Source organism: Epinephelus moara, chromosome 23, assembly GCF_006386435.1.
Source record: "Epinephelus moara isolate mb chromosome 23, YSFRI_EMoa_1.0, whole genome shotgun sequence".
Taxonomy (NCBI): Eukaryota; Metazoa; Chordata; class Actinopteri; order Perciformes; family Serranidae; genus Epinephelus; species Epinephelus moara.
Genome location: NC_065528.1, coordinates 8,777,455 through 8,801,863, shown reverse-complemented (window position 1 = coordinate 8,801,863; position 24,409 = coordinate 8,777,455). Strand labels below are relative to the sequence as shown.

At 40.9% G+C, this 24,409-nt stretch overlaps 1 protein-coding gene across 1 annotated transcript; it reads left to right on the top strand.

Annotated features, from left to right (window-relative positions):
- Nucleotides 1–24,355, top strand: LOC126384650 (rab GDP dissociation inhibitor beta-like). Its single transcript, XM_050035790.1, has 10 exons — nucleotides 1–158; nucleotides 7,877–7,984; nucleotides 12,053–12,152; nucleotides 12,486–12,620; nucleotides 16,234–16,432; nucleotides 16,544–16,675; nucleotides 17,923–18,022; nucleotides 18,134–18,305; nucleotides 20,748–20,947; nucleotides 23,181–24,355. Exons 1-10 carry the CDS (start codon nucleotides 114–116, stop codon nucleotides 23,328–23,330), a joined length of 1,341 nt encoding a protein of 446 aa, XP_049891747.1. The 5' UTR covers nucleotides 1–113; the 3' UTR covers nucleotides 23,331–24,355.
- Nucleotides 24,356–24,409: the final 54 nt, after the last annotated feature.

Genomic DNA, 24,409 nt, shown 5'->3' with positions numbered 1-24,409 from the left:
CCGCCCCCGAGGCGCCTGACTCTGAACCGCAACCCCTTCTCATTTCCAGCCCTGCGGATCTCCATTTTCTTCTTCCCCGATATTCAGGAGCAGAGGAATAAAGACTTAGAAAAATGAATGAAGAATACGACGTCATCGTCCTGGGCACCGGACTCACGGTGAGAAAGAATCCAACGATGCTGTTCGTAGCGTGGAACTGATTTGCAACCTGTTACCACCGCAGTCGGCGCTTGACAGTTTGGCTTTGAGCTAACTAGGCCTAATCAGCGCAGCTAACGTTAGCACTAAGTAGCTAGCTTAGCCGCTAACGGAGGGTGCGCGACTACCTGTTAGTGAATGGAAACTGTGAGCAAAGTGGCTAACACCAACTGCAAGTGCTATGAGCGACTGGAAAGATTAACGGTGCCTAAATGTTAACTTATACAAGATAAGTTTAAAGTGTGGTTGGTCATTATTCTGTTGACTATGAAATGTGACATACATTAGTGAGCCCATTTACTTAAGCGGTTATTTTTAAGATGGGCGCCAGTCAAGGTAAAGATTATACAAGGATGATTAGTCTGCTAACGTTAGCCGACTTAAAAGCTAACTAATTAGCTTTCTAACAACAGAGTAACGACGTGTCAACTTCACTGAATAATCTTTGGGTGCACGTTGCCCATCAACTTGGATGTTGACTTTATCGCAGTCTTAATGTAATTTTATCATAACAAGAAATTTAGCTTGGGGAAACCAGTAAAAGAGCTAAGTAGCTCCCTAACTCGAGCTATCTTACGTTTCCGCTCAGCTCCTGTCCGTGCGGTGGACTCAACAGGCTGGGGAAATAAGTCGTCGTCTACTATCTTAACAACTGTCGCAAAGTTAACGACGCCCCAGCACTTTTAATAAGTTAAACGAGAAGGCGCTTGGCGAAAGAACTGACAGGCTGCTTATCCTAAATCACTGGATAACTTCGGACTGGTCACAAACTTTAACAAAATGTTATTAACCCTTAACTTGAGGTTGGAATCACTGCGTGGTTTTAACTTGCATGCCAAAAGCCGAAAAGCAGATACACTATGATGTTAGGTGGCAGTTTATAAGCCATTCCCATATGTGTAGGGCTTGTTTACCCGGATATTAACTTTGTCAGCAAATACAATGCCTTTGTCTTTTAGGCAGAAAGATACTTCCTGGCAGGCCTCCTGACTTGCTGTCACTTTTACAGGGTTAAAGTATGAAATCGAAATACCGTGATCTACTTCCTGTCAACTTCAGAGGCTCTTAACTCACGGCAGTTTTTAGACTAGCACACTTTTCAATCCTGACATCACCTGCAGCTCAAAGTTTCTGTAAATTGACATTTATTAATGACAGCAAACTGAGTTACAAAGTGTTTTGCTCCAGGCTCAAAGCAGCCAGAGACAGCAGGGCTGAAGCAGCCAGCAGAAAGGGGATTGGTTAAATTTTGGTGGGCAGGGTGTTGAATTAGCTCACATTTGGGTGTGGTTCCACCAAGACGGAGGAACCGAAAGTACACTGCAAGTACTATTTAAGCTCTGTAAACCAGAGCAAAACTAACTGCCAGCCAGCCAGCCAGCATAAAAAGCATTGCAGAACACTGCCCTGCGTAGTTTCACATGGTTTTACTTCCCTTATTGCAAATCAGTGACTTCACTTCTGTTTATCTGACAGATTCCCTTTTATGTTACAAACAAACAATAGCACGGTCATGATTACTAACTCAACAGATTACGGGAAACTTTAATAATACATACTTTGACATAACTGCAACAGTGCTACTCCAACATACTATGTGTAAGTTATTTAACTCACATTAGCTCACGTCACTAGAGAATGCCCACTGACTTTGTTAATTCCTGTAAATGTGTACTAGTTTTGTATTATTTAATAAAATATTTCTGCCTCCAGTGGCACCTTTTTATGTCATTGGGTTAAGTGAGTGGGGGATGGGGTTTCCCATCTGTCCACTACTAATGACACATGAGGGGAGTGGCTTGGCACAAGATATCAAACTGTACCTTGCTGCCGCCTGGTTCACATCATGATGCTCTTGGTGATCCCAAGTAAGCAGCTTGTTGTCTGAAGACAACGGAAGCCTGTAAGGCACAATTTCAGTAGTTGAGGAGGTTGTGGGTTGAGGAATATTCAAAGACTACAATGATGGTTTTACATAAGTCAGTATATCAGAAATGAGTGGCGGAAAACCGCCAGTGGTAGTGGGGAAATAGTCATGGACAAATCTTTTATTTCGGTACCAAAGGAAAAACTAAAGATTAAAACAAGATAACTTTTGTGTTCCCAAGTAAGAAGTAGTTGCTGCTATCTTTGTGGCCATCAAGGAGGAAATGGTATTAAAGGAGAGGAAATGGAAACAATGAATGCATTCACTCACAATAATGAGGGGGAGGTCATCTCACGTACAAGGCACTGGCAATCAAGTGATGATAAAACAATCACTAGAAATGTAAAAAAAAAAAATAATTCAGATTTACATTACTAATTTTGTATTGATCAAATAGTTCTAGAAATTATTGTCCTAAAGATCAGAATTCCTTTGAAGCCAATGCGTTCCCATGTCATTTATAAGCTCATCACATGTTTTGCATGTACAATTTTAATCTGCTGTGTAATTAAGAAATGAAAAATCAAAGTGCAGCAAATTCCTGTGACTTGACACACTTGAAAGTGTGGGGGGAATTTCAAAGCTAGTATCGTCCTGCTGTGATTGTGTCATCTCAAACTGCAAAGACAGCTCTTGTCTTCTGTGTTGGACTTTGCTGCCTCTCAGCCTCTGATTTTAATGGGCTTAATGTGTTAAAAATTGAACTGGGACTTCGCCTTTGCTCCCGATGTTTTATAGTGGCTTAATTTTCTGCCTGACTGTCCACTGGATCAGTTTGTTTTCCTCTCTGTCAGCATGGCCACTGCTGTCTGGCTGAGGTAGTGATGACTAGGCTGCCTCCGGCTCTCTGTCAAAGCCTGTTTTTATATAAGCAGCAATAGGTTGGCTTCAGTCACATGTCACCAGAAAGGAGTGACAGTGACACATCAGAACTGATGTGAGATTTATGTGTAGCCTGGATGTATGTCCTTCAAGTCAATATCATTGCAAGATCATACATTAGATTAAACCCAGACATTTACAGATAGAAGTGATCTGATTTCACTGGGTCATGTGTTATTTTGGGAAAGCACCTATGCAGACGTAGGGGTGGGCGATATATTGCTTATACTGTAACACAGCTTGTTTCATGTTTGATCTTTAAAATGACTATATCACAAACACTGATTATAAATTGTCACGTCATTTTTTTTAAGACTCAGGGTTGTTTTGGTTCTTTTGCTCTCTCCTATAGCTCTTTCTCTTTCTGAGTGTCACACACAGACTCACAAGCATGATACATCATGTGCACTCCTCCACCCAGTCAGACCACTCTCTCCTGAGCAACACTATGAGAGCAGGCGAGGCATGCTTTTGTATCTGTAGAGCTCCAGACTGCAGCTCATTTAGTCATGTTTGGCGATTATGGAGCGCCAGTGCAACCTATGAATATTATTAAATGAACCGGAGAGCTGTTAGTTTGTTTTCAGCTCAATTAATTGAGTTAATTGAATTAATCCTCATGTTTAAAGGCGCCATTGTAACGGTTTGACTTCCTGCTGATGGCTAACTTTTGATCAGAAGCTTCAAGTTTAAAGCAAAAACATCAACACTTTGGGCAGAGACGAGCTGGATGGTTGTGGTGGTTCAGTGGTGCTGCTTTGATTTATTTCATTTCACGATACTTTATTATAACAGTACTTTATTTAATTTATTATATCAGTGGTTAATGTAATTTTATTGTGACCTCCATCCGTAGCTGCCAATCCTGGTACGTGGACGGGAGATAATGAAATAATGTCCCAGCTGACTTTGGACACACCCTGGACAGATCACCAAACTATCACGGGACTGACACTTTGTGACACACGACCATTCACACTCACATTCACATTTATGGGCAGTTTAGAGTCACCAGTTAACCTTATCTGCATGTCTTTGACAGCACTTAATTTAACTTTATTATGTAACAGTAGTTACTTTTTTTTAATTATTCAAACAGGAGTTTAATACTTAAGCAGTCTACAATAGTTTAGAGGAGATTTAAAAAAAATTGAGATGTATATCATGTATCGTAATGTAGCCTAAACATATTCCCGATCTTATTTATAGGCCATATTGCTCATCTCTATGCAGAAGCGAGCTTGGATTTTGGAGGATGTAGAGAAGTGGCTATATCACTGAGGTTATGAAGGGGGCAATTAGACATTTTGTTAAATTCAGATTGACCATATTTCCAGTAATCCTAAGAGTTAAAGTGTTTTCAGACAATACACGTTGATTGCATGTTACATTGTGTGTGATTGGTCCCATAAAGTCTCGAGTGCACTTAATTTAGAGCTGCAGGAGTTAATTGTGGGGCTACTGCTCTGCCTGTGTCCTGGATTGAAACTAGATGAAGGCTATGAGTAGCACATTTCTTTCGAGCTGCTTTTACTGAAGAGAAAAAGCATAAGTGATGTTGTGTTTTTATACGGATGAAGAAGTATGTATAGAAAAAGCAGGAGCCACAAGCACATGACAAATAGAAATGATATGATATAAATGGAAACTAACGGATGAATACAGAGACATGTCAACATGCCATCTCTGCCACTCAGTCTCATGATATGAAAGCAGCAAATTGGTAAGCAAGCTTTGGCAACAGAGCTGGCAGTTGTATGTATCATAAATCCTCAAAAGAGAAGGGGAGGACATTGCGAAGCCAGTCTTTGGAAGGGAAAAGAGTGCAACACTAACTGGGAATTTTGCAAAGTGAGTTTAATTTGGATGCTGCTTGTCTTTGGTCACTGTGTTTCTCTCACAAGTTTCAGCTTTCTTCACTGACAGGCCAAAATCATTTGTCATCTAAATTTTGGCAAACCTTTTTAATCGGTGTAACTTTCTGCACTCCTCTGTGTACATTAAGTGTGGAGACTACACTTGTGCAATCAAGAATCAGGTTATGGTTTACGTCAAAGAGAGGGTTGAACTTGGTCTGCAGATGTACCAAAAGGACTAACTGAGCAACATTAGGTTTTTGTGGTCAACAGAATTTCTGGTTAGAGGTGTTACAGCTTTTAACTTTTGTCTTTTGCTTTTGACCTTGAAGTTTCTTGTTTCTGTTGCTCTGTTGTTAATTGTTTTCTCTTCATCCACAATAATGTAATTCAGAATGTGGAAATGGCAGCTTTGATTGAGAGTGATTGATTTGATGAACTCAGGTTTAATTTAAAACGAGGAAGTTATACTGTGGTTGCTTGCTTGTCATGATTGTATTGACTTCAATAGGACAGCTAACAGGCTTTGTCAGTAGTCGAGAGTTAGCCTGTGTTTGATGTAATAGGTGAAGAGTCATACTAAAGAAACAAACTGTACAAACCCTGACACCTCTGTGTAATTACAGGTCACAGTCTCTACACTTAGGGATTGAAGGTGACATCATCACCTAGTGAAAGTTATTATGCATTGTTGTTTTTATGCCTCCGCCCTGGTGACAGCTTGCCCAGAGGCGCTATGTTTTCAGGTTGTCCATCCGTCTGTCTGTCCCATTCGTGTGAACATGATATCTCAGGAAGGGAATTTCCTTAAAATTTGGCACAGACATCCACTTGGACTCAACGGTGAACTGATCAGAACTTGGTCAACAAAGGTCACTGTGACCCCACAAAACACATTTCTGGCCATAACTCAGGCACTCGCATGCTAATTGTAGCAAAATTTCACACAAATGTCTAAAAGAATGAAATGACGAAACAATGTCATTTTATATCTAAAAGGTCAAAGGTCAACTTCACTGTAACATCATAATGGTGTGCAAAAACTCTTCTGACCATAACTCAACACTTTATCTCAGGAACAGAAGGAGAGACATTTGGTCAGATACTGATTTGGTGACATTAATCTTGGGTGCCCAGTTTGAAACTGCGTGGGTTGAAAAGATCTTCTGTGCTGCCAGGGGAATATGTGTGTGGAGCATCCATGTTTTAGATTCATAGCTTCTTTGTGGCAACATCCATATTTGAAGCATTGTCTGCTATCATGGCTACAACTTTGTATCCTGCCTGTTTATGTGGTAGTCCACCACAAGCTCATTGGGTTTTTCTTATATTGAGCTTCAGGTGATTGTTGTTGCACCATGCGACAAAGCTCTCCATCAGTCCTATGTACTCCTCTCTAAAAATAGTCTATTCTCTTAAAGTATTTACAGGAATCATATATATCATATATGAGTTAATATAGTGATAACTTCCATGTCATCAAAAAAATACACTTCATACTTTAAAGTCTTCACTTTAATATGAGTCTGGGTAGATATGGATTTAAGCTTCAACTTGACTGAGTAGTGGAGGTATACAAGGTGAGGTGGTAGTAATTCTTGTCTGGCCAGAGGAACAACTCATACAGTGCACCGCCATATTGTAAGCTGTCATTGTAAAACTTGTTTTAAAGTCCACACAGTCACATGATGCACACAGTAATCGCATTATGGCCTTTGGTCTGTGTGAATTCCAGGCTCTAGCAAACATGCATATTTCCCCTCATCATAACCAAAGCTCTGAGACTTACAGCCATGTGAGAGCTGTAATCATCCTCCCAGCTCCACAGAAGCACGTCAGACATTATGCTGGTACTGGGTCAGAACAGACTTCTTGGATACACTAATGTCTGGTTATAATCTTGGTTTTGTAAAGCTTGCAAATTGTTTAATATATCACCCCTTCAGGCTTTAACTTTTAGGGGTGACCAGGGTTGGTTGGCACACAGGTTTTCTGGTCCTTAGATGATCAAATATCTAAAAGTCACCAACGTTTTTGTTGGTTTGTAAAGTGGTATGTGGACTAAAAATAAAAACTGTGTTAGATATAGATATTGGAAATGTGATTCTCTTAAGTTAATAGACAAAGGATCAGATTCATTTTGATATTTGACAGTCTGTGTCAAGTAATGGTAGCAGCTAATATAATTTCATCACACAGTAGGTCAAATGTGAGTGGGGTTGATTAGCACATGTGCCAACTAATTGTAAATTTAACGGCTGTAATTGGCAGATATTCTATTAGATGTTCATGTTTTCTGGTTCTTGGTTGAACCGAATGTCTTCACTGTTATTTTTTGGTTTCTTCATTTTTTTTGTAACTGAAGCATCTTATCATTTTGCCAACCAACCCCATAATATGTACCAACCATCCCTGTGATGCGGCTGGTTGGCACAAAAACATGACATACATAACAAATCATCGAATTTTAGTAAAAATGTGTGTACATTAATACATATTTATTTATAGCTGACACCTAACCTTTTAATGCTGCTGTGTAGAATATTGTAACATAAATCATGCCAGAGAAGTATGGCAGAGAGTGAAAAGTGTGCCAACCAATCCTGGTCTCCCCTACTCAGGGAAAAAAGTAGCCACGCATCAATCTGCATTGACATGTATGACAACATGCATAGCCCATCTGTCAATCCATAACACAAAGTGATTCAAAGAATGTAGGCAGTAGGGCTGTTTATGTCTTTCAGTATGAATCCGTTCTTTGACGTTAGACAGTGTGTAGAGGCTGGAATACCAGGGACATTGCGGTTACCTGATACACCATAACCATTAATTAGAGGTCCCCCTAATCGTAGGATTATTTTCAACTATTAAACAAACAGCACCATCCTTCAATGTTTACAACCAGTGTGCTGTAATGATACCATATCAATAGGATGTGCTATGTTGGTGTTTTTTCACAGCATCCTGTTGGTCTTGGTCTAATTCCTCTTCTGTTTTGTTTTCGCCCCGACAGGAATGCATCTTATCAGGCATCATGTCAGTGAAGGGGAAGAGGGTTCTGCACATGGACCGCAACTCCTACTACGGAGCTGAGAGTGCCTCCATCACTCCCCTTGAGGATGTAAGTTTTAACCTTGCTGGCTCGACTTTGTCAGTTGGGATGTCAGATTGATTTGAAAGGTAAAACATATGGACATAAGGAAGAACTGCTGACTGTGTGTTTGTGATATACAAACATATGAATAGTCACTTTTTGTTTTAAATCTGATAAATGGGAAGAGGTAAATCAGGAAATTGATAGCTGGAGTAACAGGGAGTCTAAAACCAGTAAAAAGGGATTTTATTCCTTTCTTAAGCCAACAATCTGACAGTGCCGTCTACTTTACAAACCACTTAAGCTGAAGTTCTGGTTCAGGCTGTTGTTGCTCTATGTATCCTCTCAACACAGAAGTCTAGAGGGTTAGAACATGCTAGACAGAGACAGAAAAGAGTGCATGAAAGAGAGAAAGGGGCAAGTTTAAAAAATGAACAGCAGCCAAAACTTAATTTGGCCTGTGTTTCCTGTAGTTGCTTATTAAATAAAAATAGAAATTCGCCAACTCCTTAGCAACACTTAGGTAATATCCTCACACAGTTTGTGTACTTCTGAATGCTGAAAGCTGGTGAAGACGGACTGATTACCACTCAATCTGGTAACTGTCTTTACTTCACTAAATCAGTAACCTATATTGTTGTTAGGGGTGTGAGGAATGAGAAATTATGAGGAAAAAAAATACGCAATAGCTTATAAAGTTATTTCATTATACATGTTTAGACAATTCATATGGATTCCTTGCACGGTACTAATGTGTAGCATAAGGATTGGGAACCTTTGTTCTGCACTATCCACTATCCAACAAGGGCAAACATGCCAAAATAAATCATCTTAAGAAGATGCAGTGTTTTATTTTCTGTTGCCCCTTTATAAAGCTCTTGTACCAACGACTGCTTCTACTTTAAAGTAATCCCCTCTTACTATGATGACCAGGAGCTCGCTGAGAATACCTAGAGCTCCTAATTTAGCCCAAAAATTACTAGCTAGGATGTCCTAGCTTTGGAGTGCCTTAGGAAAGTTCTCAAAGCATCTCTGAGCTAGGAATCAGGCATGAAAATCACCTTTAGGCAAAATTCGCTGTTTTAAATACAAAATAGGTGATCTACGTGAATCGTGTAGATCTGATGAGATGGGCGGTCTGTGGAGCGAAGCCACAGAAAAAAGACGTAGTGAACATATGCACGCCGGCATTTCATGAGATGTTGTCAGTCTCGTCCAATGGCGGATTGGCCGGTCACCAAGTGGGCCGGTGGGGCTGGCCCGGTGAGACTAGTGAATGTCAGGCTGGTTGCTAGCTGTCAGTGCTGCAATGCGCGTCCCTCCCATGTTGTTTGTTTTGCTGTGAGATGTTCAGAGGTAACGTAGGTGTCAATCTTGTGTTTTGATGCTTGAAGGAGGACATAAGAGCAGCCTCCTCCAATACGAAAGAGGCTCTCGTTTTTCTTGAAATCTGATTGGCTCAGCTGCAGTCATCAGTCATTACTCATGGCAGACCAGGCTAGTTTGACCGAAAACATGGATAAAGCCGGTAAAAAAAGAAAGGGTGGCGCGGAAAAAACTTGAATAAAAACACTTAAATCTTTACAAGAAGAGGCAGCCAAGTGCTCTAAAATAACCGACCTGTTGGGCCACGGTGTTGGTCGACGGGCTGAGGCTGCTGGTGTTGCTAGCGACTGAGATGGAGCAGGAGCAGACAGTGCTATTATAGCAGGTGTATTAACGTTAGCTAACATTCGGGAGTGTGTAATGTGCAAGGTTGATAGGGCTGCTGGATTATGGAAAAAATCATAATCACGATTATTTTGGTCAAAATCGAAATCACGATTATGCAAACAATTATGCGGCGCACGTGATGACTTCTATTATTTACACGACGGCATATCATTTCTGTCTCTACATGGTCACGCGTTTACAATTCTCCTCTGCTCTCTGTATCACACATGGTGGAGTTCGACCCCAATGTGCGTGCGCACACACACACACACACAGACACGTACGCACAAACACATGCACACACACACACACAGACCAACCTCTCTCGCTCTCCCTCTGCCATTTTCCGCACGCTGTTTTTGAAATCTTCTGCGATCACCTTCCCTTCGCATTATTCGTAGTTCACCTACTTGACTGGCTTGTGGAGTGAATAGAGGAGAGGAGGGGAGGGGGCAGTATTGCGCATGCACGGCTTCTAGGTGCGTTTGATTTGCAACACAAGACAACGAGAGTAAACTGACAAGAAGCGCATAATCGTTTTATGTCGATTATGTTGTCTTCATAATCGTTGAAAGCCCAAATCATAATCTAGATTAAAATTTGATTAAACGAGCAGCCCTAAAGGTTGACTTTGGCAAATTGCGTATCTCTTCTAGGTGTCTGTGTCAAGAGGCCAACTAGCCTACTAGGTATTGCAATAAGTCATTCTAATTTAAAGCTGTACTAACAGAAAATATGTGCTTGTTTTTTTCCTGTGGGTGCACGCAATTAATGTTAGGTTGTGCTCCCAGTCCCAAGGACAATGAAGCTGAGGGACAGACTAACCCCAGTCGTGATGAGGAGGAGGATGAGACCAGAAATATGACAGGTGCAATGTGAAGGCATAGTCTACTATGCATTATATTTTAGCCAGAGGAAAACCTTTTTAGTAGTATTAAGTGGGATTTTTTTGTTGTAGTAATAAGTTGATAGAATTGTCCAATTTATACCTCCTTAGTTCATGGCTGTGAGCCATGGAGCTATAAACTGGGGTTATGTAATACAAGAGCAGGACTGGGCAGGGCAGGGCAGACAATTATATTGTGCATAAAATTAGATGCATTAGGATAGAGTCATATGCTCTTATTTTTAGTTAAATAATAAGCACATAGCCATTTGTGGCCAATTCATTATTGCATTTATTTTATAGTCTGGAATTAAACAATAACTGCTGATTTTCTTATGCAGTTGATTCTGAGGACAGCGTTTGTGGGGTGTGTACAAGCATATAAAGGATTATAGGTAGAAACGTATGGGCCGGTGCGCCTGAATGTCCCGGGCTGAATTTGTTTCCCAGTCCGCCCCTGGTCTTGTCTCTTATACAACATATGTGAACATGTAAAGATACTTTATTTGCACTTAATTATACATTCATACTTTTGTTTTGTGCAATCTTGTAATTCTGCATGTGACCACCACTAGAGTAAATCTAAAAGAAATCAGATATGAGCATTTGGAAGTACATTTTTCCATCAAAAAAACAATCGAGGAGCATAACCCCGGGACCCCCTAGCAGGTGCCGGGTCTCGTATCCTTCTCACCTTTTTCACCCCTGACCCATTTTCATGTCTGAGGAATGCATAGAAGGTGTGGCTGACCCTATTGCTAGGTATGACACATTCTTCTAACAGATGTATTAGTTGTCCTTTCGTAGCCCTCGAGGTATGGACACTAGAGGATGTGTGATCACTCTGCTGATGAAAGGTTGAAACAGACTCAAGTCATTGCTGCTGCACTATTGCCTTTTTCCTGTTGCCAGATATATCAGTGTTATCATTACTTTATTTCTGGTGTTATATTGTTATTGTGTTGGGTTGAAGATCTTTGTGAGTCATCTCTCATCCAGTGTTCGGAGAATATTTCTGCTACCTCTTTGTCCTTTCGCCTTTTTCTCCTCTGCTTAAGAAACTTTTAAGCCTGTTAAAAGTCCTGCACCAGGCACCTAACAGTGTGTCACCCTAGGAGCCCCCTTAAGGGCTAAGATGCAACTCTTTGTTGTAGGAAGCTTTGTGAATATGGCCCCAGGTTCTTGGCCCAACTAGGGAAGGTAGCAGCTCTTAAACAACATGTGCAATGTGGCTTATGGCAGATGCTTCACCAACAACAGTACAAACTTTTTTTGTTAGATTGTCCTTCCTGAAAATGGGGTTGATGAACTGCAAAAGGACCAGCTTTGAGATAGTAAACCACCAATTTAGCATTGCAGCAGAACCGGTGGTTGCAGTAGTACTCCCCAAGACCTGTAAACAGACTTTGGAGTGTAAAATCACCGTTTGCCTTTAAATGGTCACTCTGCTTTCTGAAATGCTGAAATTAAAAGTTATTGTCTGTGTCTTCCTACAGCTCTACAAGCGCTTCAGCCTTCCGGGCAAACCTCCTGAGTCAATGGGAAAAGGCCGGGACTGGAACGTGGACCTCATCCCTAAATTCCTTATGGCCAACGGTATTACTGATATCTCTGTATATCGTGTACAACTTTGTGACTTAAACCTCTGACCTTTTGGTGCAGAGTGCCTGCAAACCAAGTGAAGCTGTGAGCTTCAGCTTGTTGTTAGTGCTGTATATTTCGTGGTTCAAATTATGTTTTATGTTTAAAACATCCAAGAGTATCTGCAGGAAGCACAGTTAGCACATAATTGCTGCTAACAATATGAATAAAGGATCTAAAATTTCAAGGGTGTGCATATTTGATAAGTTTTTTCATGAAGTAAGCATGAGCCTCATTTTGTGTTTTGGTGAAAGTAATGCTGATGTTGGAATCTTCTTCTTCTCTCAGGTCAGCTGGTGCGCATGCTGCTGATCACAAAGGTGACTCAGTACCTGGATTTCAAAGTGGTGGAGGGCAGCTTTGTGTACAAGGGCAACAGAATCTATAAAGTCCCCTCTACTGAGTCTGAGGCTCTGCAATCTAGTAAGTTGTCTGAGTATGCAGTGGCAAATGACTGAATAGGGATTATAAAAAAGAATGTATGCACAGTTTGAAACCATCAAAGAAGTTTCTAATTTATATTCTGCATTTGTGTCTTTCTATGAAAAGTATTTAGACCTTGTTTTAAATAGTAATGCTATTGGGGTCTAACCCTTAAAGAGCACAAGAAGCAATCAGTCAGGCTAATATGATTTACTAAATGGATTTCCACTCTTATCAACAATTGTATAACAAACATGAAAAATGTAAGCATTTAAAAGAAAAACAAAGCCCTGTTTTATCTTTTGTGGCAAGAGTGCTGCCATGTTGCAGGACTGCCGTGCTGTGACGTCACAGGGTTGTCAGCTTGACTGAGTCCAACAGATAAAAACAGTGGAGACATACAGGACACTATGGAGTTTAACTCTTGGGTCACTATGTCATAATGGACTTAACGTTACTAATGTCCAATATAACTGAAATGTTGTATGTGACAGACTTACTTTGTTGTTCCCTGAGCTAATGGTACCCATCATGCAGCTCCAAAGAGGGCTCCAATGCAATCGTATCCCCTTCAGAAGCTTTGTAATCCAGCCTTGAACTGCGGTGTCTTTTTGGAGACTTCATAAAGTCATTTCATAATGATGAATCCCACACTGAATGTCTTAAATGTTTAAACTTTTGTCAATATGGACATGCTAAACATCGTTAGCTCAGTTAGATTTTCTATAACTCAATCATTCAGTTCAGTTTACTGAAACCATGAGCACCATAATTCATTCGGATTTAACAGGCTGGTAAACAGGAGACAAAAAGGTGGTAACTCCCTTCATGTCCGAACATGTGTCCATTCCTCAATTATTTAGTATGTCAATCCTTTAGTCCGTAATGGTTCTGTTTATAAAACTTTATCCTATCTGGAATAAACCCTTAATTCACTGCCTTAGATGTAAAAACATGCTGTTTGTCCCAACGGTCTCTCTCTCTGCTGTAAATGGCCGGCTGTTTACAGTCCTCCAACACTTGGAGTCACAGTGTCTATCAGCTCAGCTGCCTGCTCCACCAGTAGAGACTGGAGACTAAACTCTGGTGGCACGTGATTTGCACTACATATAGTGCGTTTAACAGAAAATTGAGCACCTGGATTTCGAAAGACCCTGGTATACCGTAATGCTGCTTTTTTCAATCAATCAATCAATCAATTTTATTTATAAAGCCCAATATCACAAATCNGAGTGAAAAAAAATTGAATTTCCCCTCGGGGATTAATAAAGTATATAAAATTAAAAAAATTAAATTAAAAATTAAAAGTATATCCCCCTGAGTGGTTTGGATGGTTGACCACACCTGGAGTGGAGGAGTGTGGAAATCCATCTTGTGAATCCTGTTAACTTGATTGACATATTCATATACACTTTGATGTATTATATTATTGCATATTTTATATAATTACAAAAGGGTGACTGTGGGTACTGTGTTATGATGATCTCACTTAAAAATGATTGAGGATAAACTTGGCTGAATGTCTGAACATCCAACATCAAACTGTCTCCACTTCGGTGTTTTCACTGTGGTTACATTATCCCAAACGTTGGTATCACAATATGCTGTGTGACATGATGTAAACATAATGTCACTATACATACCAGTCCCTCCAGAAAAACGCGATTATGCGATCGCATAATTCAACGCATAATCAGCCAAAGTCCGCATATTCATGCAGGGGCCGCATTTATTCAAAGACGCCGCACTTTTGCCACATAAATCGCCAATTTCCATGTAAAATGCGCAAAATATGCAGGGCTTGCATGATTTCATAATCCTCGCATTTTCGTTGCAAGAGGGGTTTTCCTTGTGAACGCTCTCTGTAATGTACAAAAAACTGTTGTGTCTCTCTGAGGCTTGCTGTGCGCGTCACGTAATGAGACAGAGCGCGCACTAGGCAGAGTCGTTGTGATGTTTCTTCTCCTCCTGTGGGGAGGAGGGAAGAAACCTTCCAGTGAAATAACTCTCGATCTAAAAGAACTGGTTATGATTTTAGGCATGAATGTGGGATGCGGCCTCAGAGTAGCTGCGCTCCCGTCATCTCTGATAACGAGACAAGACGGGGAGACTGAAAGCGCACATAAATCACTCACTCTCTTACGAAGTCAGGGCTAAGACAAGTGCTGTCTTTAATGACAGTAGTTTGAGAGAGATTTGTGACAGAGGCTCGAAGGGAGGTTCTCCCAGAGCGCCTAAAACCAGGGGTAAATCCCACTGCGGTGCCAAAGAGCGCGTGACAGGTCTCTGTCGCCTGACTCCTTTCAAAAAGCGCTTAACCAGCGGGTGCGCAAAAACGGATCTCTCTCCATAGCCTTCATGACATAATATATATTTTATTTATTTATTTTTACACAAGTTGTAGCATATTCTAGCTACAGAACTTGTTTGACTCAGCAATGTTTTGTAAGTTTGAGCCATGTGTTTATTAAGGTCTGAAATAAAACAAGATGAGAACTTAAATATTCCCTGCACTTTCTGTGATGTAGTCTGCTTGCTTATCATAGGAAGTAATTAGAAATGACTACATTAAGGTAATGGCCTAGTGAGAACAGGGTGTTGGGGGAATCACTTTTTTCCTCTTTTTCATCAAACCCGCAGTTTTTGCAAGTTCCCGCAATTTTTGCAAGTTCCCGCAATTTCATCGCATGAAATTGCATAAATATCCCGCATATTCCATTGCATTTTTTAAGAAAATGTGCCGCATAATCAAGGATTTTTGCCCACAACAATCACAAAAAAACTGGAAGGACTGACATACAAAGTGTTTATGTGGCATCATATCGTCATGTCAGACCTCTCAGACATGTTGTGCATCACACTGGCTCATTCACTAGAAGCATGTAGCCTAGTTGGCCATGTGTGCCAGTGAAAAACAAACTTTAGGTACCATCATCGTTAGTAGCTAACGCTAGGATTGAACTAGTAAGTAGTACCAGGGATGCAACATTAACAAAAATGTGCCGATTGGACAACAACTATATGTAAACAAACAACACATGAAAACATAGTTTTCACTGTATGTCATCATATTCCTGTTTCTAGCTAACACTATGTATTTATTTTGTTTACTGCATATTCAGCTAGCTTGCCTTACTTACTATTGATAGTGTCGCTAAGCCGCTCCGTACCCCAAACCACAGGGACCTCCCCAACTTTTTCAAGTTGTAACATTACTACTGTTTGGTTCCCAGTTCCCACACCTTTAAACTAAATCCTCCTCCAAACAAGAGTGTGTTCAACTCTACATCCATGCTTCAGTGTTCTCACTGGCAAGGAGAACCAACTAACCTGATGGCGTAGGCACCAACGTTGCTCCAAAAGGGCAGCGCACTAGCTAAACAACCTGGTGAAAATTACAAAACAAATTTGTCACATCCATGGTTTTGACCACTTTCTAAGGTTTCTCTAATATATTTACATTACCAGTGCCAAAAGCATGCACATTTCATGTCATCTTCAACACTTTCAGCTGCTGGTTGCATGTAGCATTAATGCTGTAAGGCTTTCTTGTCACTCACTTTTTTCCTTTCAAGCGGGTCCACTCAAAGTCTAAACCCTCTGTCTCCTTCAGGTCTCATGGGAATTTTTGAGAAACGACGCTTCAGAAACTTCCTTCAATACGTCGCCTGCTTTGATGAAAACGACCCCAAAACCATGTCAGGCGTTGACCCACAAAAGACGGATATGAGGTCCGTCTTCCAAAAGTTTAACCTTGGCCCAGACGTCATGGACTTCACTGGCCACTCCCTCGCCCTCTACCGTACAGATGAGTGAGTAGTCTTTCTAGCTGTTTGATAAATGTCATTTTTGTAATACCTTAACTGCATGTGATTGGATTGTTTATTTAAGTCTGAAAATGGTCTCCATCTCTCTCCACTCAGATACCTGGATCAACCTTGCCTTGAGACGATAAACAGAATCAAGCTTTACAGTGAGTCTCTGGCCAGATATGGCAAGAGCCCATACCTGTACCCACTGTATGGCCTGGGAGAACTGCCACAAGGGTTTGCCAGGTAGGGGACTCTCCCTTCTGCGCACAACATGTAATATTTCTATGTAGCACTGTGTTATATCTGTGCACTGCAGCATACGTGTAGTTAATTTGCCAAGTAAATAGTGTTCTCTTAAATGCTTGAAGCAGTTGCTAAAAATGACAACAGCATCTGAAGTGTTAAATACAGGTGTTTACAACCTAAACATTTCAGTACCTAAATTCAAAGAAACTAAACTTATGGTCCCTGTTTATGGTTCGTCTTTGAGAGTTTAGAGTGTATAGGGACTTACAGCTTTATGATGGAAGTATACGATGGCCATTCCCACGTGCAACTATGTCTCATATGTTGTTGCAGCGTTGTTTGGGTTGATACCATTTTGTTAACATAGATTTGGTGCTAAATTTAATCATTTTTACCGCTCCAGAATTTGGTCAAAAATCATGGTCAAGAATTCCTCTAAAATACCACATTAGAACACTAATGGACACCACAGAAAAATCTCTGCTGTGATTTGGTATCAAAAACTTTTAACATTTGAACGTCCTGTCCTCTTGGCTAAAGAGGAAAAAGACCAAAAAGGAGCTTAAAGGTCAAAGCCAGCATCTGTGATGGTATGGAGGTGTGTTAGTGCCCATAGCATTATGGGTAACTTGCACATCTGTGAAGACACCATTAAAGCTGAAAGGTACATATATGGTTTGGACGAACATATGCTGCCATCCAGATTACGTCTTTTTCGGGGACGGCCCTGCTTTTTCCAACAAGACATTGAGACACATTCTGCAGGTGTCACAACAGCATGGCTTCGTAGTAAAAGAGTTCAGGCACTAGACTGGCCTGCCTGCATTCCAGACCTGTCTCCCATTGAAAATGTGTGGATGAAGTGCAACTACAGTAACGGAGACCCCAAACTGTTGAGCAACTAAGTCATATCAAGCAAGAATTACAAAGAATTTCACTTTCTACAGTTAGTGTCTTCAGTTCCCTAACGCTTACTGAATCTTGTTAAAAGAATAGGGGAAGTAGCGCTATGGTAAACATGCTCTGGTCCCAACTTTCTTTGGAACATGTTGCAGGCATCAAATTCAGAAAATAAAGTTTATCAGTTTGAACATTAAATATCTTGTCTTTGAACTATATTCAATTGAATATATGTCAGACAGGATCTGCAGATCTTTGTATTCTGTTGTTATTACTGTCACTATCACTGCCATTCCTTCAGCTGACAGTAGGAAGTAACATCTCACATTGTGTTTCCATTCCAGGCTGAGTGCTATCTACGGTGGGACGTATATGCTGAACAAGCCCATAGAGGAGATCGTGGTGGAGAACGGGAAGGTGGTGGGAGTCAAGTCTGAGGGAGAGGTGAGCCTTTTGCTCTCTTATTTTATGGATTTCTATGGGAAACATATGACTCTTCTTCAGATATAAAACCTATCCCTTGACCTCTGAACTTTGGCTTCTTGCCAAACACAGATGGCCAGGTGCAAGCAGCTGATCTGCGACCCCAGCTACGTTATGGATCGTGTCACCAAAGTGGGTCAGGTGATTCGAGTCATCTGCATCTTGAATCACCCCATCGCCAACACTAGCGACGTCAACTCTTGCCAGATCATCATCCCCCAAAAGCAGGTCAACAGGAAACATGGTGAGTGCACACCAGAAATGAGCAGATGACTAATTACTTTATTATCTTATTTAAAATACTTCTTAAAAAATGTCCTTATTGTAACTAAGTACTCTGCGAATGCCTATGAAAATAAAAATGTTGTATTGCAGATAGGCAGAGGTAAAGGTAAGCTTGAAGTTGAGTAAATAGCAGTCTCACAACCCATCATCTATTGCTTTCACAATGATTTAGCCTTTTGGGAAATGGCCAATATTTTTGGGGTTCAGGACCAATATCTGGGCCAAGACAGTCCGATGAGCAACTTGACAATTGGCAGTTCCCGACCCCTTGTGATTATCTGTCAAGCTGACAGAGTGAGTATGGAGCCCACACTGTCACTGCTTTTCCTGAAGAAATATTATCAAATTTTTGGAAAACAAAAAAAAAAAAAAAAAAAAAAGATTGCAGAGAGAAGCAAACAGAGGGGTCTACAGTCTGTGTTTGAATGCATATCACCAGGAAGTCAAAGTCAATAAAGATGGATGGAAGCTAGGGCTGTGCGATTATGGAAAAAATCATAATCACGATTATTTTGGTCAAAATTGAAATCACGATTATGCAAACGATTATGCGGCACACGTGATGACTTATATTGTTTACACGACGGCATGTCATTTCTGTCTCTACATGGTTGCACGTTTACAATTCTCCTTTGCTCTGTATCGTGCGCGGCGGAGTTCGGCCCCGATGCGCACACGCAAACAGACCAACCGCTCTCGCTCTCCCTCTGCCATTTTCCACACTCTGTTTTGAAATCTTCCGCGATCACCTGCCCCTCGCATCATTCGTAGTTCACCTACTTGACTGGTTTGTGGAGTGAGAGGAGGGGAGGGGGCGGTATTGTGCATGCGTGGCTTCCGTAGAAGACAAAATAACATCTCCAGGTGTCCCTGACCAAAAATCGTTTACCCTTGATTTCAGTAAATTTGAAATCGTTTGACCTCAAAATCGTAATTGCGATCACCAGACGATTAATTGCACAGCCCTAATGGAAGCTAAAGCCTAACTAAGATCACAGCGTAGAAGTTACTCACCACGTCACTGGCGATCAAGGCAGATGACAGTGAATATAAAGGGAAACTTGGCCAATATTCAACTTGCTGTGTGTCATGGCAGTGTGTGCAAATAATTGGTGTTTGGCTTCCCGTGCCACCAGCACCTGGATCTCCACTGGCCGATGGGCAAGGAGCTCCAGGGGAAAGCCAAACACTGTTCATCTGCACACACTGTAGTGACACAAAGCTGGTTGAACATCGGCGAAGTTCCCTGCTTCCCTTCACTGTTTCCTGTAGAGCAGGTTAGGACTTCCTTAAGTGTGTGTTCATCAATAAAAAGCAAAAGCAGCATGTGTATACATTCAGTTGGCTACACCCTCATTGGCTAGCTAGCTAGCTAGGTCCTTGAATTCTAGAGAATTGGGCCTGGAACGTCTTCGAAAAGTCCATGAATTTGATGTTTAAGGAGGTGTGGGAACCCTGAATAAAAAGTTACCTCATCATAAGAAAACAGCTGGTGGGTTCTGAGATTGCATTTCGGCCAATGCCTTCCACTTCATTTGTTTGCTACAGGCAGTTAACCTGCAGGCAACCAGAGCCCACTCAAATGTGATTAGTCAGTACTACTTACAACACAAATGGAAACCAGAACACTGCCAATACCAAAATCGTGTCCTGTTGCCTTGAGTTTCTGCATTCATATGCAGATAGAGATTAAGTGAAGAGTTGTATATAATGTGTTGTGTATAATCCAGCGATGGTGAGTCTGAAAATAGAGGTGTTGGTAAACGTATGAGATCCAACGTAACACCTCTGTTTGACATTCATATCGTCAGGTTCTACCTAGAACAATGACAATGAATAAACAGTGCACAGACTGCAAAGCTAAACCAAATTAAATATACCTTCTTAATTTTAACAACAGCCAATTAGACAGGTAACGTCAACAGAGTGAGTATTTGCACTCGGGTGAGAATAGACACACTGCAGCTATTCGGCTATTTGCACTCATCCCTACGACACGTTATTATGGATCCCTCTGCATGCTGTGATTGGCTAGTAGGCTACTCATTATGCTGATGTGTCGTGGTTGGAAGCGGTTAGTAACATGTGGTGGGTAAATGGGTTACACACAGCACTTTTACACATCAGATCGAGGTGAGAGTCCTGTGTGAGTCAATTTTTGATATGTAAAAAGCTGCTGAGTGCACACTGTGTACATAAACTTTAGCAGAGCAGCTGAAAACCTGTTAACGTCACATTTCGATGTTGCTAGGATGCCTAGGAGTATTTACCCAGGTGAAAATAGCATTGTAGGCTATGGACACCTGGGTGCTGACTGCATCTGCCCAACATTCAGTAATGATATTTTAACTTACCCACAGGCAGTACCACCAGGCATTAACCTTAAGTTTTTGGTTTCCAGACATCTACGTTTGTATGATCTCCTTCGCTCACAACGTGGCAGCACAAGGTAAATATATCGCCATCATCAGCACCACGGTGGAGACAAACGACCCAGAGAAGGAGATCAAGCCAGCTCTGGACCTGCTGCAGCCCATCGAGCAGAAGTTTGTCAGCATCAGTGACCTGTATGAACCCACTGACGTGGGCACTGACAGCCAGGTAAGAGTAACACAGCATAGTTAACAGTGAACAACATATCCTGTATACTTACTCAGGGTTTGAGCCAGAGCATGCCATTGCTACAGTAACCCTGTTAAAACATAATATTTCCTGTCTCCCTGGACCACCTTAAAATCTAGAGCAGGATTACTGTTGTCAACAAGCTTCTCGTTTTTAGGTTTTATCAGCTGTGTCGGGGTTAATGTTGTATGTTAGCTCAACCGCTGCATTCAGGCTGTAATCTGGTAAACATGCAATCTAAATTCATATATATATATATATATATATATATATATATATATATATATACACCCTCAGCCAAAGTTGGTTTGATATAGCAGGAAATGCCTCTCATTATAACAGATTAATTTGCCTACCATGGAGCTGTTACGTAAGAACATGCCATCTTTACACCACTGTGCTATTTTGCTGCCGTTGTGTGTGATCAGGGAAAGTTATGTCAGCAAAAATGTTCGGCACAGGAAACACTTGGGAGGTCTGGTTCCTTCTGTCTGTAGAAACAACAGTCAGTTGCTATTTTATAGAGAACAGTTGCCATGATACACAGTAATTAATCTCTCTAAAATAGCAACCTGTGCATTTTTGGCCTTTTCACAACTGAAAGTCTGAACCTACACTGTACATTTACTACCGCTTGACAACTTTACTGCTAATTTCTCTGCTCTGATCACCAACACCTGTCTGTTCTGAGCGTAGCCACCGTCACTCTCTCTGGGGTCTGTCACTCATAAGAGTCAATTTTGTTTCGTTGAAAAGAGATGGTCTGGATCAGACTGAACCATGGTTTGGTTCTTTGTAGTGTGAAAACATTTTATTGGATGGTTCGGACTTAATGATCATTCAAATGAAGTTTCAGTAGGTTCTCTTGAGAACCATAAGTAAGCGAGGAAAGTCAAAAGATGGCAAAATGAGCCGCAGTAGAACCTGGTGAGAGGAGACAAAATTTTTAATTGAAATATGGTCCGACGACCTCATGAAAAGTCAATTGGAAAAAACTCACAAAAACGCTTACGCTCCCTACCCACCTGAAACACAAGGCATTGACGTTAGACGTACGCTCGTTTACAAACCAATCAATATCATGTATGGCGAGGGGCAGTGCACATAGGAGATGATGACAGAAAGTATATCTTAAAAAAGTGTTTGGTGTGCTCTCACTATTGCAATATGAAACCAAACTATCTGGATCAAATGTATACAATTTGACAACAACATGAACTTTGGTTTGGACCTAGTGTGGACTTTCAAGCATGAAAAGGCCCTCTGTCAACAACTTATCACTTGACGAAGCCTGCCACATGTTCCTTTAATGGCTCTAAAAGTCTGAACCATCCGAAAACAGTTTTCACACCAGAAACAAATCACACTATGGTTCAGTTTGATCAGGACCAAAACCAACTCTTTTAGTTTAGCTGAAGTTCGGCTGTTTGGTCCGGGAGAGCTTTCATCCCTGTAATTTTGGTTCCGATCAAACAGACAAAAAGTCCAAAAGTCTGGACCAATTGGCATCATTTAAAAGAATATGTCACCTACAAAATGACCATTAGTATATCAGCTGGTCATGCCATGTTACCTTGAATTTGTGAAACTTTGTTTTCCTTGCATGCCTCCACAGAAAACAGTCAACATATTGATTGATTGATCGGGGACCACATTTAACAACAGCAAAACTATGTCAAAACATCTGTTTACAAACTGACACAACTCGTGTTGTATAATCTAAGTCTCAATTATTGTCTTGTATTTTCAGCTCTTCCCAAACACGTGCATTTTTGCTAACATTAGTATTTAAAACTGAAATGAAGGTGAAACTTAAGTATTCTCTCTTCAAAGCCAGACTCCAATACTAAGGGGTTTTTTTTAAACAAAAAAGGCATGTTTGTGACGTACTGAATATACGACTGGATAAATGAGAATTATATTCCACAAGTTGTGAGAGAGATTGTAAATAGATGCTGTGATATAGTTCTGCTGCTAAACGTGGTCCCCAATCACCCAATCAATCAATAAATACATTTGCCATCTTCTGTGGAAGCATGTGAGAAAACTGTCTTCTTCAAGAGTGTCAGGTAACACAACAAACAGTCATTTTGTGGGTGAAGTATTCCTTTAACAATCAACACTATATTTGCCCTCGACTGTTCATCTATCTCGAGCTTCCCTGAAAGAATACTTAAAATAAAAGGCCTCTCTGACCTTGTATCTCCTCTAGATCTTCATCTCCAAATCATACGATGCTACAACTCACTTTGAGACCACCTGCGACGACATCAAGGACATCTACAAGAGGATGACGGGCTCAGAATTTGACTTTAACGAGATGGAGCGCAAGAAGCAGGACACCTTCGGTGACGTAGAGTAGACCCAATGCGTCCGCAACACTCCTGATTATCAAAGACAACGCTGACGACAACTTAAATCTTACAACAACAAAAAAAATAGAAAACCCACAGAAACATGTACACACTTACGGGCTCCCTGATGATCCAAGTATATGGTTGGCCCATTAAGGAAGTTAATGATATATAGAGAGATATGATATAGTATTGTTGGGTAGGGTTCTGGGACGGAGCTATGCTTTTTTCAAATCACATTCAGGCAGATGTTGCACTAAACACTGGTTATGCCTAATATACAGTAAAAACCCTACATTCTTCTGCTTCATCATGTTTAGATGATGCATAGTCCAAAGATGCCAAATCAAATGTTAATTAATAATCAACAGTTATCTTTCAGAGTGGATATAAGTGTGTGTGGGGGGGCTGACCATTGTTTCTGTTATTGTATAAAAGGGGGTTGGAAGATAAATAATACCTGTACATCACCTATTGGTCTCAAGTATTTTTTTAATGTCAGGGTGAGAGAGAGAGGTGGCTTGGCTTTGTGCTTCTTAATTAAATCATTTGAGTAGCAGTGTTCCTCCAAGGGTGTGGCGAGCACACTCGGGTCCAGCAACAGCAGACGGCCATGTGACATGGCACCTCAGCCGCCAGCTTATATTGTCAGCCGTTAAAGCGGGTCAGTGATGTTTTTGTGTCTGTTTACCCTCAGCCAGACACACACTATAAGCCAAGCCACAATGGCGCCTGAAGTCCAGCATAAATACCCAAACCCGTTTTCAACAGCTTGCGTTATCATAACACATCAGAGGTTTATTAGTTACTGTATCATGCAAAGTGATGGAAGACCTGAGCATTGACAACACATTAATGGGAACTGTGGTTGACTGTATTCGCTTAAGAAGGACCAAATGTGTACTGCAGCAGTATTGAACTGATGAGAGCCTTGTGATATCGTTTATCTTAAACAACCTTTAAAAAAACAAAACATCTTGGGCTCAAATGATTTCTGTACTGCAAAGTAAAAACGATTTTGTCAAAAACCAAAGCTGTGTTGATCACTTCATTTTTTTTCTCATATTACAGATAATGTCTGTGTGGA